At 41.6% G+C, this 16,691-nt stretch overlaps 4 protein-coding genes across 5 annotated transcripts; all 4 read right to left on the bottom strand.

The window, feature by feature from the left end:
* Nucleotide 1: 1 nt before the first annotated feature.
* arhgdia (Rho GDP dissociation inhibitor (GDI) alpha) lies at nucleotides 2-7,470 on the bottom strand. Its single transcript, XM_085933705.1, has 6 exons — nucleotides 7,323-7,470; nucleotides 1,962-2,157; nucleotides 1,760-1,843; nucleotides 1,313-1,389; nucleotides 1,178-1,241; nucleotides 2-1,100 (listed from the first exon to the last, which is right to left on the bottom strand). Exons 2-6 carry the CDS (start codon nucleotides 2,149-2,151, stop codon nucleotides 898-900), a joined length of 618 nt encoding a protein of 205 aa, XP_085789831.1. The 5' UTR covers nucleotides 2,152-2,157; nucleotides 7,323-7,470; the 3' UTR covers nucleotides 2-897.
* A 492-nt stretch (nucleotides 7,471-7,962) lies between these two features.
* On the bottom strand, nucleotides 7,963-10,859 carry alyref (Aly/REF export factor). Its single transcript, XM_085934651.1, has 6 exons — nucleotides 10,482-10,859; nucleotides 8,980-9,132; nucleotides 8,753-8,900; nucleotides 8,603-8,666; nucleotides 8,344-8,524; nucleotides 7,963-8,252 (listed from the first exon to the last, which is right to left on the bottom strand). The coding sequence occupies exons 1-6, from the start codon at nucleotides 10,713-10,715 to the stop codon at nucleotides 8,238-8,240; spliced, it is 795 nt and encodes a 264-aa protein (XP_085790777.1). The 5' UTR covers nucleotides 10,716-10,859; the 3' UTR covers nucleotides 7,963-8,237.
* A 330-nt stretch (nucleotides 10,860-11,189) lies between these two features.
* mcrip1 (MAPK regulated corepressor interacting protein 1) lies at nucleotides 11,190-13,783 on the bottom strand. 2 transcript variants are annotated; one of them, XM_085934077.1, is made up of 5 exons: nucleotides 13,666-13,783; nucleotides 13,022-13,086; nucleotides 12,795-12,913; nucleotides 12,328-12,432; nucleotides 11,190-12,239 (listed from the first exon to the last, which is right to left on the bottom strand). In XM_085934077.1, exons 2-5 carry the CDS (start codon nucleotides 13,027-13,029, stop codon nucleotides 12,175-12,177), a joined length of 297 nt encoding a protein of 98 aa, XP_085790203.1. In that variant the 5' UTR covers nucleotides 13,030-13,086; nucleotides 13,666-13,783; the 3' UTR covers nucleotides 11,190-12,174. The 2 variants fall into 2 exon arrangements, with proteins under 2 accessions (XP_085790203.1, XP_085790204.1); XM_085934078.1 differs by having other exon boundaries at nucleotides 13,022-13,109; nucleotides 13,667-13,741.
* Nucleotides 13,784-13,998: 215 nt separating this feature from the next.
* On the bottom strand, nucleotides 13,999-15,895 carry ppp1r27a (protein phosphatase 1, regulatory subunit 27a). The gene is made up of 3 exons (XM_085934307.1): nucleotides 15,220-15,895; nucleotides 14,993-15,143; nucleotides 13,999-14,691 (listed from the first exon to the last, which is right to left on the bottom strand). The coding sequence occupies exons 1-3, from the start codon at nucleotides 15,602-15,604 to the stop codon at nucleotides 14,571-14,573; spliced, it is 657 nt and encodes a 218-aa protein (XP_085790433.1). The 5' UTR covers nucleotides 15,605-15,895; the 3' UTR covers nucleotides 13,999-14,570.
* Nucleotides 15,896-16,691: the final 796 nt, after the last annotated feature.

Here is a 16,691-nt window from a genome sequence, read left to right as displayed (position 1 = left end):
GTTTTTGTTTTCTGTAAAGAGGACATGTTTTAATTTCAACATTTAAATGTCGTCGCAGGAACTCATTACATCGGGCAGCATGTAGCAATTGACTGATTCAAACCGCAACCAAACACCAGAAAAGATCTGAATGAAGCTGCAAGTCTCCATCAATGGGTCCAATCGCCATTACCAATGTTTGGTGGAAGAGATTTCTTAACATAAATTGAGTAGATGCATTTAGAATATGAGGGCCGATCGGAGATGGGAATAATTAATAGTAAGCATATTTGCCTCCTGTAAACATGCTAAAAAAATAAATTCAAATTTACCTTGGTTAGTTTTTTTTTTCTCTACTTGTCCTGAGGGTTCATGTTAAGAGGCCACAAGGCAATAAACAAGTTGCAAAAAAAAAAAAAGCATCATGAGATGGACCAGACATTTTGCCACAGCATACCAGGGGGGGGAAAAAAAAAGAGGTGACCTAAATTTCCCCAAATTTCCCATGACGACAAATCTGCTCAAAGGCTTTAGTCGGGCTGTGTCCAAGAACTGAGTCCAGCAATGATGCAAAATGACCGTAAAAGGCCCCACACACTCAACACGTACATACAGCAATGCTCCTGTAGTTTCCCAAGGCAGATATGGTGATCATAAAAAAAAAAAAAAAAACAGGGTTGAAGGGTAGAGGAAGAAAAGAATCATAGAATTTTTTTGGAACTATTGATTCCTAACCAAAACATTGCGCATGTTTTCATCTCCATTTCCAGAATTTAACATTTCGCAGAAAACCGAATTCAAGATCGAGCGAGCGAGCTCGGGTGGACGGAGAGGACCTCAATCAGAAACAATGGAATGACAGCAAGAGAGGAAAGAAAGCGGAGGAGGACGACTACTTCTCAGGTGGTCTTAAGGGACTCAGTCTTTCCAGTCCTTCTTGATGATGAGGCTCCACTCCCAGGACAGATGGTCGTGTTTGTCGTCGTCGGTGAACTTGGACTTGATAGTGTACGTTCCGCGGGCCAGCATACCTTTGGGCGCCTCTTCCAAGGTGGTGAGGAACTCGTATTCCTTGTCAGGTCTTGGCCCGTAGCTTCCCACCATGTAGTCCGACTTGTCAACTGGTCACAGAGAGTGGCTAACAAGATTAGCAGCGGCATCAAATCTACCAGACTGTATTCGAGTAGGGTGTGCTCACCTCGAACTCCTTTCCGGAATGACTGCTGAATGTACTTCAAACCCGACACAATCTCCCTGTTAACCTGCAAAGGCGTCGCACGTCAGTGCGCCGAACAATAACGACGGCGGGCGTTGCACGGCGTCGCGCTCTCACCTTGAAGTTGACCTTCATTTTGTACTCCACGCCCTCTTTTAACACAAACGGGTTCTTCTTGAAATTCTCCAGATCTCCTGGCAGGAACAGAGTATAACAGGTCTGGGTCAGGGTTGCAAATTCATTACTATATGTTCATTTTGTATTATTACCATCATCATCATTATGATTATTTTCTATCATCATCATCATCATCATCATCATCATCATCATCATCATCATCATCATCATCAGTGATGTTGTAGTAAAGATGTTGACCACTAGATGGCCTTCTTCATCACACAGTTTAATGAAACTAGAACTTCAGCAGAGTCAGTCCATGAATCATTTTTGGGAAGACGTGGTTGAAGGAAAACTTCTAAATACATTTAAGTCCAGATTATTATTATTTTTTTTGCTCCAGCCAAATTTCCAGTTCAGAATATTAGTTTCATAAAACACACTCACCCTGCAGATCAAGCACCAAATTGTTTGGAGCGGCATCACATACCAGAGTCATTCGAGTCACCTGGATGTTTGGTGCGCCGGGATCTGAGACAGACGACATTTTCGTCAAGTCACGTATAAAACAATAGAATAGATGGACACACAGAAATTGACACACAAAAAAAAAAAAAATCCCATGAAGTGCCTGTTTTTGATATCTCACCTCCGGTCACACAAGTGTTGCCCAGTAACGCCTCCTTGTACTTGCGCAGGCTCTCGTCATTTTGATCCAGTTCTTGGATCTCCTGTAAGCTCTTGGGCGCCGGAGGTCTATAGTTGACGGCGGCGTCCGTCTCCTCGTTGGCTGCGGCGAGTGCGGCCAGCTGTTCGGGAGTAGGTTCCGACTCCGCCATGCTGTGCTGGTCCCAGAGAAAGGCGGGAGAGGGAGGGAGGTTAGGTGGGTCGGTCCATAACAGAATCAAGTGATAAACAAACAAGGCCATTTTTGGTCTGAACACCACATGGCGTATTCCAGAGACAACAGCGGTTCTCAATCTGAGGTTCCCGGACCCCGTGGAGGTCCGCGAGCAGAATCTTGAGGGTCCTTCAAATAATTTGTATACTGAATATAATAAAGATACTGGAACTTTTTTTGGGTGTTTAGATCCGGCCGTTCATCAAGAGAACATTTTGCTTGACAAGAGCCAACCAAAACTCAATAAGACAGTGCTTTCAAACAAAATCACGGGAAAACTCAAGTTTATAAAAGCTTCTGAGAAGGCAGTGCAATGTTATCTCAGGCTGTTGAGGTGCTATTTTCTTCTCATGCTCACACAAACACACATTTTGGGGGCCCATCATTGTCCAGTTGCACGCTCACGCCAGTCACGGCTCATTAGAAGCAAGCACACTGAGACTGAGTAGAGCCCACCACAGCAGAACAAAGAAGTGCTTGGCAGGGGGATGCCACGCAACTACTCGCCTTGATTAACGACTCGTCAAAATGACTGCCTGATTTTTCAAATACTCCTTTCAAATGGCTTGATATTTCAAAACAAAAGAGATGATTAAAAGTGAAGACAATTTGCAATTCTAGTGATGAACAATTTGTCTTCGGGGGCCACATAAAATGATGTGGCGGGCCGTATGTGGCCCCCCGGGCCTTGAGTTTGACACCTCTGGCATATAGTATAGCTGGCTCGCTCTGTTCCAATCAGTTGACGGCTTTGCGAGCTTGCTCCGTTTCTTTTCTCACGGTGAAACTAAACAAACTCTGAAAAGCCTGCTCATAAAATCGTCGTGGAGCTAACACGAGGCAGGCGTACATATGCTGTGCTGTGCATATGCTGAAACCATTACAACTTATCAACACCTGCAGCAAGTGGGAAGCAGCTGGACGCCAAGACGTCTTATGACAAACACCAAGTCGCCACACTGGCAACGTTTAGTTTTAGCTATTCCTCCCTTCCATTATTGCAGCCTGACAGAATTCGACCCAATCTCAGCCAGAAGTGAGATTTTAACACTGAGCTGACGGTTATAAATCACATTGCGGCAAACGGAAAGGCTGTTGCGCAATATGAGCAGTCGGGTATTCGCCAAGTAGGACCTGCATTTTCAAATGGGGCCCTCTGAGAAAAAAAAAAGAAAAAAATCATTTTCTGCTAAGAGCCTACAACGGCTGCTTGACTGTTTGTTGTTGAAGTAGAGCGAGACAAAGGGACAGGAAAATCAGGCCGGGAAAAATACAGTGGCTGTCGTATTATTTGGTAAGGAGGTAATTTCTCGTACTTCCGCTATACTTGAGAGTGAGCCTACAATTACAGCAACGTGCGACATACCAGACTAGAACGACCTCCAATAGGATTAGGGTTGTTTTATTTTGTTCAGCTTGAAAAATAACAAACAATACAAATCGAACATATTCCCAAAAGTGAAGTTTAGGAATGATGACAAAACGTTTTTTTTCTCCCTGCAGCCGAGACCATTTATTATCTGACTCCAATTTCAAATAGCTTCTCGTGAAATTGTTTAAGCAGGACCCAGAATAATATTGAAAGGGATTTTATGGAGTCTCTTTCGTTCCTTGCAGAAAAACAGACAAAAGTATGCTTGTGGCTAGCTCGCGTCTTACTTAGAGGTGCCAAGTCCAGCTCTTATCTCGGCGCTTGGAGGGAAAGATTAAAAACCGAGATAATTACGTCGCGAGACATGCTTGTTATTAAAATAATAATAAAAAAAAAGAACTGTATTTTCTGAAGTAGTTGATAGTCATATTTTCTATTTACTATGGCTATGTTATTCCTTAAATATGAATCAGTCAATTGAGATCAACACGGAAATTAAAATAGATAAACTTGAACAATATCATCACGGCAGTCATTATGCTCCACATTCTTGCAGGTTGACTGTGCACAGACAACACATTTTGTCTAAGTGGCTACGTGTCGTGCTCATTTTTCCGTCGTCTGACACAATTCAGAGGTCGGGAGATCTTCCAAACAAACGCTGGATCAGATGATAACTCTCGGGCGGAGGTTAAATTTGCAATGGCACCCGTAGAGAGTGAGATTACAGTAAATGGGATTACGCCCAATGAAGCGTTGAGCGACGTGATTGGGAAGTTCCCAGGCTAAAGAGGATTCTCTTGATGGGAATTATTAGTGTCAGACATCACTGATGGCTCCCTCTGCGTACAATCACACTATACATTAGGGCCTGACCTATATTGAGAAACGATTGGCAATATTTGGCAGAATACGATATCAGTACCCGATTAAAAAAACAAAATGTATTTTCGGGTCTCTTACAATATTAAATGAGAGCTGGTTGCGCAAGTGTGCACACCCTCTCGTAACCGGAGCTGTGTTCAGAATTTCAGCCAAAAACATTTTCAGTATTGAACATCCGAAACATGCCATAAATTCCTGCAACTTCTTGTGAGCCTCCCTGATTAGTATTTGCGTCACTTCACTTTTGGATGAACGTCAAGTTGTTGGTAATGCGTATGTTGCGCAACATTTTCCACTCTTGACAATAACCGTCTTTACCACGTTACATTGTCTTGACAATTAGCTTGTACCCCCAAAAAAAAACAACCCATGATGTGTTTTTGTGTGATTTTACAGGTTAGATGATTTGTGCCAAGTTTCATCTCCAATAAACAAACACGTGTGTCATTATGAACATCCGTGCATTATCTGCCTAGCCAACAAAGCAATTCACTGTAAACATCTTCAAGCACGTAATAAAGCGACCATTTATAGGGACGGATCTGCACTTGGCTCAAAGTGATAGTTAAAGCAATTCTGAGGTGACATTTAGCTGCCCGAAGCATCACGTCACCTCTGAAGCTGCCCTTTTCAAACATCTGTGGTTGTTTTCATCCGTTGCTACCAAATCACCACTTCTCTTTTTTTTGTAGTCTACATCTACGCTAAAGCCAAAATCGCTGGAATTCATTTGAAAATTGGATTCAATTCCACCAAAGTGTTGATTTGAATTTCAATGATTGTTCAGCTCGAGTGTGTGCCGTTGAAAATGAAGGCTAGCAAGCATGCTAACACTTCCGCCAGCCCATGTCACAATACTATTGGACCCCCGCCCTTACCCTCAAGTTACATAAACGTGTAACTGGCGGGAGCTCGATGATTCACATCCTCCTTAATGCTAAACCACATTCACAAAATGTACTTTAACTTGCAAACGACGCGCATAACACAACTTGAATGACTGTTTGGAGTTTTGACATTGAGAATGCAGACAAAAAAAGGCTCATGTTATCTATCGTATGTGGACAAAAACACTTAGCACTGGCACACAAGTCAAGTAAGGAGGAAGTGCTGCAGCAAGAACTGATGCAATGCAACGGATGTCCGGTCAATGACAAAAACAAGTTATGCAGTCAAAAGAGAAGAAGAAAATGTTTTTACTAGACATACAAGCTTGTTATAGATGATAATGCAAAGTGACTGCTCTGGGATCAAACTGTTGATTCTCTTTTTTTGTATCTCATCATCTACGAACAGACATATATGGACATCAGACGTATGTAACTTACGGACATGATTATGACAGGAAGGACCAGAACAAATAGAAATGTTAAAAATAGCCACGGAGAAATCCCTACAGGCTGTGGCAGGAAGTTGTGACAGAATGGGATAGCGAGATGCCCAGTTGAAAGGTCACACATTAATCCTCCCATATAGTGATCCAACACCAACCCCGAAAGCCCCCCCACTCGCTCTTTGTGATTTTAAAACATTCCAAAGTTATCATCTTGTTCTTTTTTCTTTAAGTCTGTGAACCAGTAGACATATAATCAACACCACCTCTGCTGGTTGCAGCCAAGTACTGCAAGACATTTCTTCATAATGAGATTTCACATTATTGAATGACAAAAAGTGGCCAATGCAGCAATGCCTCGGTTAACCTAATTTAAAAAAAAAACAGGTGGAAAAGAAAGCCCAGATCAACAACACAATATGCAAGATTTACTTATTTGCATTTATTAGTTTGGTAATAACAATTTGGTAGTTTGAACATGCAGGCATTGGAAGGTATTTGTCACTTGAAAAGTGCACATTCTAAAATTGGATATCTATTTTGGAATTGGGCACTTGGACCTCTGCTGACATCCGTGCTACGTGAGAGACAACAGTGTAGGTTACAATAGTTTGCTGAATAATTGAAATATTGTCAGGTGATGCACCTTATTGGAAATAAACAGGCCTTTCATTGCATTTTAAATCATGCAGACACCTTTAGTCATAAGAAGCTAAGTCGATATTTGTGTTGAGTTTGAGCGAGACATGACAACTTGCATACTGCACACCGAACTAAAATATATCGGGTGAGGTGAAGCTGAAGCAGGATAGAAACAGAAGGGAGGATTTGGAATAATCACCTATCAGCCACAATCACTTGGAGCACAATTGATCTGAGAAGGTGTGATGTTTTCACACTGGCTTACGTGAGATTTTACGCAGCCCAAAAACCGATTCAAGTGTTGATGTTATGAGCCATGCATGGAAATTCATATATTCGGACGAGAGAGGGGGGATGGAAGAAAAGTTGAGATCCAGGAAGTTGCACGGAATCTTCCAAAAAGGCCACATCGGACTTTGATTAAAAGTAGTCAGCTTTTTAAGATTCGTGGACGAACTATACCAAGCACTTGTAACATGAAGTACACCCCTGATAAATATGAACTATCGACAACATGGAAGCGATACCGCCACAAGCGTCGGTCGGAACAGATTTTACACCCGGAAATGCAATGAGAAAAGTTTTTTTTCCTTCCATTTTCAAGCCACGACACAGAAGCGCGAAACCAACATTTCACAAAAAAAAAGTGAAGCATATCAAAACATAATTAGACTATACTGATAAAAAAACAAACACAATGTTCCTTAAAATGCGCTTGCAAGAGGAAGTTGCTTTTTGCTTAACGAAATACTCGTTCTAGTTCGGGGTTTCTCGGGTTGAGTTGGCATATACTTCTTTCAAATTGTACCGGACACCGCATAATAGGCCAACAAAGAGTCTACGTAAATAGTTTGTTAAATGTTGCAGTGATTCTTACCGTTTAACCTCTAATGGACTGAACAGGGTCTTGCGCAGGATGGCGAAAGGAGCTCGACTGAAGTGAGGAAGACAAGTGACACCCGGGGAAAAAAATGAATTGTCGTTAACAAGCAAAACAACATCCGGCCAATACCAACAAAATAAAAGCACAACTCCATCTGGTATAAAAAGATTGTAACGCTTAAAATCTGACTGCCCTGACATTTTATGCAAAGTTAGTATCATGAAATATTGGTAAAATACGCGACTGATTTCTTCTAAAAGCATGCACTTCAGTAACACTGCCAGAGCCGTTAGCCACTTCTTTCATAACACATTTCCACTGTAAAAGAACAGGTGACTGCGGCAAGATGGCGGACATTTTGACGTACAATAAGACTAGCAATGAGGAATCTGCCTTTAACCGGAAGTGGTTTGCTTGGAAAACATTGAAATCTATTCTACTTTTAGTACTTATTTGCTGCCTAGTGACACCTAGCGGTACAACTGTAGAGCTGCGTTCGCTTCATAACTTCACTGCATTTATTTGGAGGGTCATCTTCCTCCATTACAGATCAGACTGACTAAAATAATAATAATGATGATGATGAACAAATTGAAGACCAACTGCAGATGTAGGAAACAATACAAAACATTGGTTGATTAATATACACCGCAGGTTTTATTAGAAGTTTCATTTACTACAAGTTTTAAGGAATGAACTTGGAAACTCCAACTTTTACCCTACAGACAAAAATCACTTTTGTCAAAAAAAAAGAAAAATAATGGTAAAAAACACTTCAGAGCAGTTAAGAAGCTGGAGCGACGGACCAATCACATCAGGACAACCATGTGTAAAACAATTCGCACTATCGTAACAAGCATCCTTCTGTGCAGGACGAGAAAGGATGACCAAGGAGAACTGCAACACTTCTTAGCTGGTGTCCATCTGAGAATACAGAACCAGAGTAACCATTAGACAGTTGAAAAACAAAAGCAATCCTTTACTACACATTGGTAGTTTCCAAAGTCAGACTCACTCTTGCATTGTAGGCGTCTAACTGGGCATCAAGTTCTTCTGCTGATATCGGCTGCTTGCTACCGCCTCGGCCTCCTCGACCCCGTCCTCTGAAGTTGCCACGACCTCCAATGCGGCCTCCTCTCTGCATGCCACCGAAGTTGCCCCCGCGGCCCCTGTTCATGCCACCGCCTCTGTTCATACTTAGGGGGGTAAAATAAATAAAATAAATGAACATCAGGAACTTTTAGGGACTCAAGTTTGTTGATAAGGACACCTACCCCTGCATTGGCCGCCTTTGAGTATCAATCTGTGATGTGACGAGTTGAATGTTCATGGGCCTCCCTGAAAAGATAACCAATCATCAGATTTGTAAAAAAGGCATGCAAATAAACATTGATTGCAAAACAAAGTCTTTGAACAGTACTTACCATCTAGCGGGATGCCATTGTACTGTTTCATGGCCTTTAGCGCATCTGCCCTTCTTTCAAAGTGAACATCTGCAGTCCCTAAGCTTCTTCCCGAACGATCGTAATGGACTGCGGCCTTTTTCAGTGTGCCAAATTCAGCAAAAAGTTCCTACAGAGCAAAGGAAACTTGAGCAAAAAAAAAACGCCATAAACCTTCATTTATTGACAAAAACAACATGAAATTGCACCTGAATATCGGCGTCAGAAACCCCAAAATCGAGATTGGAGACAAGGAGTTTCCCTCCGGTTTCGACACCAGCGCCGCCACCCGCTGCGCCGTTGAATCCACTGTAGCCGTTGTCGAACATGTCGTGTTGCCATTTATCCGGAAGTTGTTTGGGCTGCAACAGACGAAAGAGAACGCACCTGCTGACTTGAGGAATCCGCTTGCCTCTCTGTCAATCACAGAGTCCACATGGCTGGGCGTTGGGGCAAGCAGAGGCTCCACTTCCAACACGGCCAGGGTGCTCCGCTTCCCCAAAAGGGTGCCCATTAATGCCTTTGCCCACCCAATCACCAAATGCATGTCAATCCTTCCAGGAGGATGTAATCAATAACAAGTAGATGTGGGCGGCACTGCCCTTCATGCATGCATTATTTAGCTCAGTCTGGTGTTTGGTGCTTTTTTTTTTTTTTATACATTTCTCCAAACAACCAATCTTTTTTTTTTCTCTTTTCCTTTTTTTTTTTGTGGTGGTCAACTGACCCACCCAGACTAACAGCAAATGCAGCCCACTGCTTCCTCCACCACAGGCTCTCCAGAAATGATCTTGATCTTCTTTGTCTCCTGCTGAAACAGCCTTGCCTCCCGCGATGAACAAGCATTCTTGGCTGATCAAAAGTTCATTTAAGCCAAAGGAAGTGGCTTTAATTGAAGTAGGGGCAAATGTCCATGATGAATGTAGATGGAATAGAAAACTAGCTCAGCTACGGCGTTTACAGAAGCGTAGCTTTTAGCCGAGCGTCCATTTTGAGACCACGCCATTTTGACTGGGGCTTCGTTTGGTACGTTCAAGAGACGCACGCAAACATGGGCCGGTGATTATTTAACTACCAGGAGGACACTTTTATGAAAAGGTGGGGTGAAGTCCTCGGATCCATCGACCACACCGCTTGAAAAAAAAAAAGGCCTTCATATGGAGCCGGTCTGCCACTCTCGCACAAAGGACATCGTGATCTCTCACAAACTGCTCCTTCTTCTTCTGAGATGGAAAAAAAATAAATACTGGATGCTCTCTCTTGGGGGGGGGGGGGGGGGGGGGGGGGGGGGTCTCCTCTCACCGCCACAAAGACGCTCGATGAGAAGCAAAGATATAGGCGGTGGCCGAAAAAAAAAAATGTAATCTGCGGTAGTAGATTCAAAATGGCGCCGTCAAGACCTTCCACGATCCAACTGAAGCTAATGGGGCCAAGTTGGCTAGCACATTAGCCGTTTCAAAAAGGGGCTTCTTCTTGGGGCGGGTTGGGGGAATGCAACATAAGGTTGGTTCGGGAAAGGACAGACATATAAAGCATACAATTTCCTTTAAAGCTCAACCGCTCGTGTTTAGAGCTCTCCGTCGAGAGAAATTTGGCGGCTAGCAATCGCTTTTATTCGTTGATTAGCAAGCTGGCTGGAGTATAGAAGGATGTTACCCAGGCATTCCGAAGTTTGCCCAAGGTTTTCCCCCTTTCCTGCCCATTCTCATACCCTGTTGTATGGCGTCGGTCTGCCTCGAGCGCGATTCGTGTTTTGACGGCTCCTCATGGGGCCGGATCCTCCGCCTCGGGTTCCAAATCCTCCGCCGCTCATTCCAAGGCGCCCAACGCCTCGGCCGACGCCAAAACCTCCGCGGCCTCGGCCTCTTCCACCCCTGCCACCACCTCTCTGCTGCCTGTTCTGTTTGATAATGTCGTCTAAAGACATATCCATTTTGTCGGTCATAATGCTGACTTCAAAAAGCTTAAATTGAAAAAGTAATTGTTTTTTTTTTTTAAAAAAAAGGTACACTGGCCTAAACTTGCTAATCTTGCTCGTCTGTCTTCTCTCGCGCCCGAACGCAACTGGTTCAGTCAAACACAAAGGGTTTAAAAAAAACCCGTTCGGTTACTCCTACGTCATCACGTAACATACGTAACTACGTACTTACGTCACAGACCTTTAGCGCTGCTGTTTTCTCAAATATTTTCTTTTGTAATAACCCCTTGTTTATAATACGTTTTGAATATCTTTTTTTGTTTCCAATCTGCGTATTGCGTCAAATTACAATTTTGCATAAAAAATATTTCATTCTAATGAAAAATTTGCATATTGGAAATATGCAGTAAAACAAAACAAACACCCCCCCCCCCCCCACAAAACTCGCGAGGGTATTAAAAAGGGTAAAAACATTCAGAATGAGCAAGAATTTTCAACAGGATAAATGTAAACTTTATTATCAGAGATATTTCTCCCAAATCGTTGGCTGCCTCAGGGACATAAAAACAATAAACACCTTTGGTGCCATGGCATAGCCTTAAATAATTTGCAAAGCAAACAGGTGAAGTTTCATTCCTTTTCTGTTTATTGTCCTAGGGGCGATATTTGTATGGTATCTGGCCATTGCTATGGAATGCTGAGATGTTCTGAACAGTGTTCTCAGTTCATTCTGTTTGTATTTAGGAAACAAAAAATACAGTGTGGAAAGATGTCATTCACAGATTGTTTCTGAAAGTTTTCAATATTCTTACATTCTGGCCTGGGTTATTTACTACACTGAATGTCGTCAATATCCGTGGTAGATGAATACAAGAAGGTTTAGTGTAAAAGTATTTTTATTCAACATTTTGTTGCAAGGCTTTTGGAAGAGGGGTTTGTCAATTGAGAATACTTTGGGAGCTTTCTTATGAAGCCTGTTTCAGGGAAAACACAATTTGGGATTAAGAACGTTGGCATAGCATTTGGCTTTTCAAATATGCTCATCAAGTGTGCATCCGATGCGTCGCATCTTTCATGCTACACCTTATTTAGCCGACTACCTTTTTACAAAAACAATAAAACAAAACAGAAAAGCCCTTTATCATCTTCCCCCAGTAGTAAAGACTGCAGTCTTTTGTGTCCGATGGAACTGTTTGTACCTCAGCATCAGATGCTAACAACATCTGAGAGAGGGTTACCCGTCCTTTTTTCATAAATTAGCGGAGTTGTGTGGCCTTCAATATGATTCGCGACAAATTTTTAAACAAGCAGAACTCTTCGTCACTTCTAGGGTGTAAAGATGAGGGCTTGCTGTAGTTCAAAGTTCACAGAAAATTGTTTGGCATTCTGCCTCAGACTGGCAAATAGGGCTGACTTTGGATGTCAGGGGAAAAGTTCTCGATGATGACGCTTGGGGAGGATAAAAGTGCTCGTACCATCTTGAGGACTAGGACTTCTTTGAGTCCTGTGTGTTACGTTTCTTGAGGTCAGTCAGGTCCACAGGCGTGAAAGCTGATGATCACCAAAAGGAAAAATGTCAGTATGTCACTTTGTATGAATCCTTTACTGATGACTGACATTTGATTTCACATATGCTTACAGTGTAGGTTAGGATTTGGATTCTTCTCAACATATTCTTGTGGTCCACGGTCATTACGCTCTGCGTTCTGTGCTGATCGGATTTCTCTGAGCACAAACTGCCATGCTGTGAAACAATTAAAAACACATAGCTTGCTTAATTTAGACCCTTAGGGTAGAATCTGTTACACCCTTATGCTTATGTTGTGCAAGGTTGATTGGATTGTTGTTCAAACATGCTCCACCAGTATCTGTTTGCAAGATGTTGTCAAGATAACCCCACCCTGATTTCTTACAATTAAAAAGGTTCTCGTAAGAGGGGAAAGTCGGACTGCTTTTAAGCACTCTCGTGTCACACAAGAGGGATACAATAATATGGCTAGGAAATACAAAGAAGTAATAATAAAAGCAAACAACAGTTAAAATGGAAATAATATTTAATAAGTATGTAATATTAACAAGACTTGATCTGTGTGAACTGATACTTACTATCATGAATAAAACGCACATTTTCCTCATGCGCTGGGGTGAAGAGCTCCCCGCAGTTGGTAGGTGACCTGGGGCTTGTAGTCCGCTTGTAACTATTCACCATTCTGGGAGCAGATGAGCTGTAGAGATTTGAAACAACCAAATCAGAACAAGAAAATGCACGTTGGAATATGAACTGATTTACTCGTCTGATGTATTTATACGAGTTGTAATAATGCACAATTTACCTTGTCATCCTGTTTACGATGCTGCTCTCCCCTCACTACTCTGTGGCGAGTATCCTTGAGGAATTCTGCAGTTTCAAAGTCCCCAATCAGTAATGAAAATCAGGGAGAATTTTAGTAAAACTTCACCTGATGTCAAACGTCAAAACACAACGGTAAAACCGAAACAAAACCGTAGCATCTGTGCCACATAACAGAAACGACCATGTTTGAATTCATATAAAAACTGTTGATGCTCAGTTGGTGGTATAAACTCTGTGGCAAAGACACGACATACGTCAGCAAAATTGAGTAAACAAAGGAGCTTTGTTTACATTCGGACTTTCCTCGCTCATATGATTCAGTTTTACTACTAAGCCAAGGCAACCAAAACTACAGAAGAACGTAGTTCACACTGTGGACTGGCTGTTAAATATTCGTAGCAATTATATAAGAATGTCGCCCTTTAGTAACTCGGGGACAACAACCGCTGCAGATTTGCTGACACAAGAAATTCAGCTAACATTAGCCCGCATTGCTAGCTGTTAATTGTCTTGTCGTAACGTTAGCTTCGAAAGCCAAATTGTTTATCAACATGAGCACTATATTTAATTATTACAAGACTGCATGTATGTTTATATAAAACAAAGAAAATCTCGAATACAAACCTTTAAAAATATTTCTTTAGGTTTCTTTATGCTGTTTACGACGCTAGATTTAGCTAAAACGTTGCCAATGCCAACCAATCATTTCCGGTGAAAAACACGGAAGTGCTTTTCTTCGTCCTCTCTTTGGGTTTTACGATGCAAATACGCTGCATACTGCCGTCTACTGTATAGGTATGGAATTGCAATATATAGGACAAATAATTTTAGCGATTCATATATTAATATATATACATGTACACACAAAATATTTGAAACAACCAGAAATTCTGACATTTATATGTTTATTAAAAACATCTGTTTATGAAAATGTACAAAAATAATTATTGAGGGGAAAATGATAAGACTTTCCTTGCTGACATTATTTTATTCAGCATAGTCTTTATGACAAAAACATACTTGTATATAATGGGGAAATTGTACAGTAGTAGATGAAGAGCATCAAGATTTTCCTGACTGAAGTAATAATTTATCATTTTGATGCTCCTCTTTCTGCCCAGCAGCTAGAATTTACACAATAAACCTCGACTGAATGGAGGACAAATATCCCAAATCCCCCATTTTAAATTAATTTCAAGAATAATAGAAGTAATTCACAAAAACTGCTTACACCAGGACATAACATAACATTTCCATTCAGTGATACATTTTGGACATTGCGTTACACTGGTAAGGGTAAACGGAAAAGGGAGTTACTGTCAGCCACCTACTAACAGCAGAACAGAAACACAGAAATAGAAATAAAAAAATGACTCATTAGAGAACAGCTGCAGCTCCCAAATGATATTTAAAAAAAAAAACATGACAAATTCTCATTGTCGTCAGTAGCAAGTTCTGTGTAAAACCCCCTTTGGATAAAAAAAACAACTATTTTCCAAGCTTCACTCCTATGACTAAGAATTGCCTAATTACACACAGCCAGCCTCGAAGAGTTTAGACAACGCTGTGCAGTCGGGGTCAATGAGGTCGGCGGGTTTCTCTCCGTTCTCATTTTCTGCCTCTTTGTTGGCTCCCAGCGCAAGGAGATAGCTGTGTGAAGCATGGGGTTTACAATTTTAGACTGTAGGAAACAATTTCGTGTCACTTTTATTTCTTTATTTTTTACTTTTGATTTCATATGTGATGTTAATCATTTAGTTTTGGGGATTTGTACACATACAATATATATATATCGTACAATTAAAGTTTTTTTTTATATGAGGCAAAATTCAATATTAAAACAAGAATCTGTCCATCTATCCATTGTTTTCTTTCCATTATTTTTTAATTTTCATTATTGATCGTTTTTTAATTTGTAATTCACTGGATAAAAAAGGAAAACACGGCTTACCTTGCAATCTCGGGATAGCCGTCACTGCAGGCCATGTGAAGAGGTGTCCAGCCTTCCTCGTCCCTCTGATTGACATCAGCACCAAACTTAACCAGCAGCGTCACCACTTCCAGGTTCCCCGTCAGCACCGCTTCGTGTATCGCTGCCATACCTGCACCACACACACTCCATGAAACCATTTCAGCATTGCATCACACTCACCAACCAATGACTGTTTTCATGCTCACCTGATGGGAAGAGCGTATCCACACGAACTTTCCTCGATCTGATGAACCGACCGATTTGCCCCAATTCTCCCCGTCTAACAACATCCTGGAAGATGATGTCATTAGGAAAATGCACAGTCCTCTTAACAGGTATGATAGGTTTCACAGGAGCAGGATTTTCTCGCCTTTGGGTACTCTGAGTTGAGCTGTAGCGGGAGGGGATGTATGTTGATGTAGAATTGTAGGAGGGGGTGTAATGTGTGCTACTATACTGGTTCGGGGTGTATTTCGATGTGTACGATGGTGTATAGTGACTGGATGCATAATGTGAAGGTGTGTGGTAAGTTGGGATGTATTGAGAATGCCGTGTGTACGTTGACACTGGCACGTGGTAGTTGTACTTCATTCCTGTAGTCTTCTTTTATGCTGTTAGCCCAGCAAAGAGAATATAAGAGGTCAAATAACAAAAGAAAAAAAAAAATCAGCCCCTCAAAAAAAAAAAAAAAAAAAAAGAAAGAAAAAAATATCCTTTTTGTTCCTTCGTCCTTGTTTGTCTTGGATCCTTTTAGCTTCCACCTGGGTCCAACTGTAACTTGCTCAGAATGATAAAAGTTATTTTATAATCATTGTCTTTAGTCCGTATTCCCCGGTTAGATTGTGTGATGTTTCTTCTTGTTGTAATTCTGTGCTCGTTCCACTGAAAGTTTTGAAGGCAGAAAGAAGCGTCAGCTGATGGTGCGAGCTTTGCAAGGTCAGCTATATAGCTTCTGTTGAGCTATTTCTGGGTCTAATATCCAGTGACTTCAATGTGAAAATGAGAAGCCCTTGTCCAACTCCACCCAATGTGAAGTCACTTGACCAATGAAATTGCACACACGTCCTGCTCATAAAAATGTTTACTGCCATGATGTTCCCTGGAAGTCTTGCAAAAAACATCTAAGAAACAAATGGGGTTCATCATTTTATATTTTCTCAGGTCCTCCCAAATATTCCATGTTCATTTCCTTCCACATTCAAACATTATAAAAACGATTGGGCTAACAACAAATACATACTGAACGTGTGAATCGTGTTGTAACATGGAGACGATGGCACCAGCTGTCCTGAGACTCACTGATCATCTGCTCATAACTGGCTTGAAGGAAGAAGAACCATTTCAAAACGGTGTTGACAACCACCGTAACTTATCTGCTCTCAAAGGATTCTCGTCACAGCGGGAAATGATCTCGCACCACCACCAAAAATCTAGGCGACAATGTTTAGATGCTTGGGCGGAGTCTATTAAAACTACAATTGGAATTTTTACAGCTTGAGAAGGAGGCCTTCTCAGGTTTCAACATCTCTTATATGGTACTGCAGAAGTCCAAGGGTGTCCCTGAGCTATGGTGATCCTCCTTCCCCACTGACTTCCCAAAACAGTACCTTGAATGCAAGAAGAAACCTGGAAAATGTTTGTTTGCTACATCCCGGTGTTAGGCCTCCTCCTGGTCGTG

This window comes from Syngnathus leptorhynchus, chromosome 16, assembly GCF_054491065.1.
Source record: "Syngnathus leptorhynchus isolate UIUO chromosome 16, UIUO_Slep, whole genome shotgun sequence".
In the NCBI taxonomy this organism is placed as follows: Eukaryota; Metazoa; Chordata; class Actinopteri; order Syngnathiformes; family Syngnathidae; genus Syngnathus; species Syngnathus leptorhynchus.
This window is presented reverse-complemented; position numbering and strand designations above follow the sequence as displayed.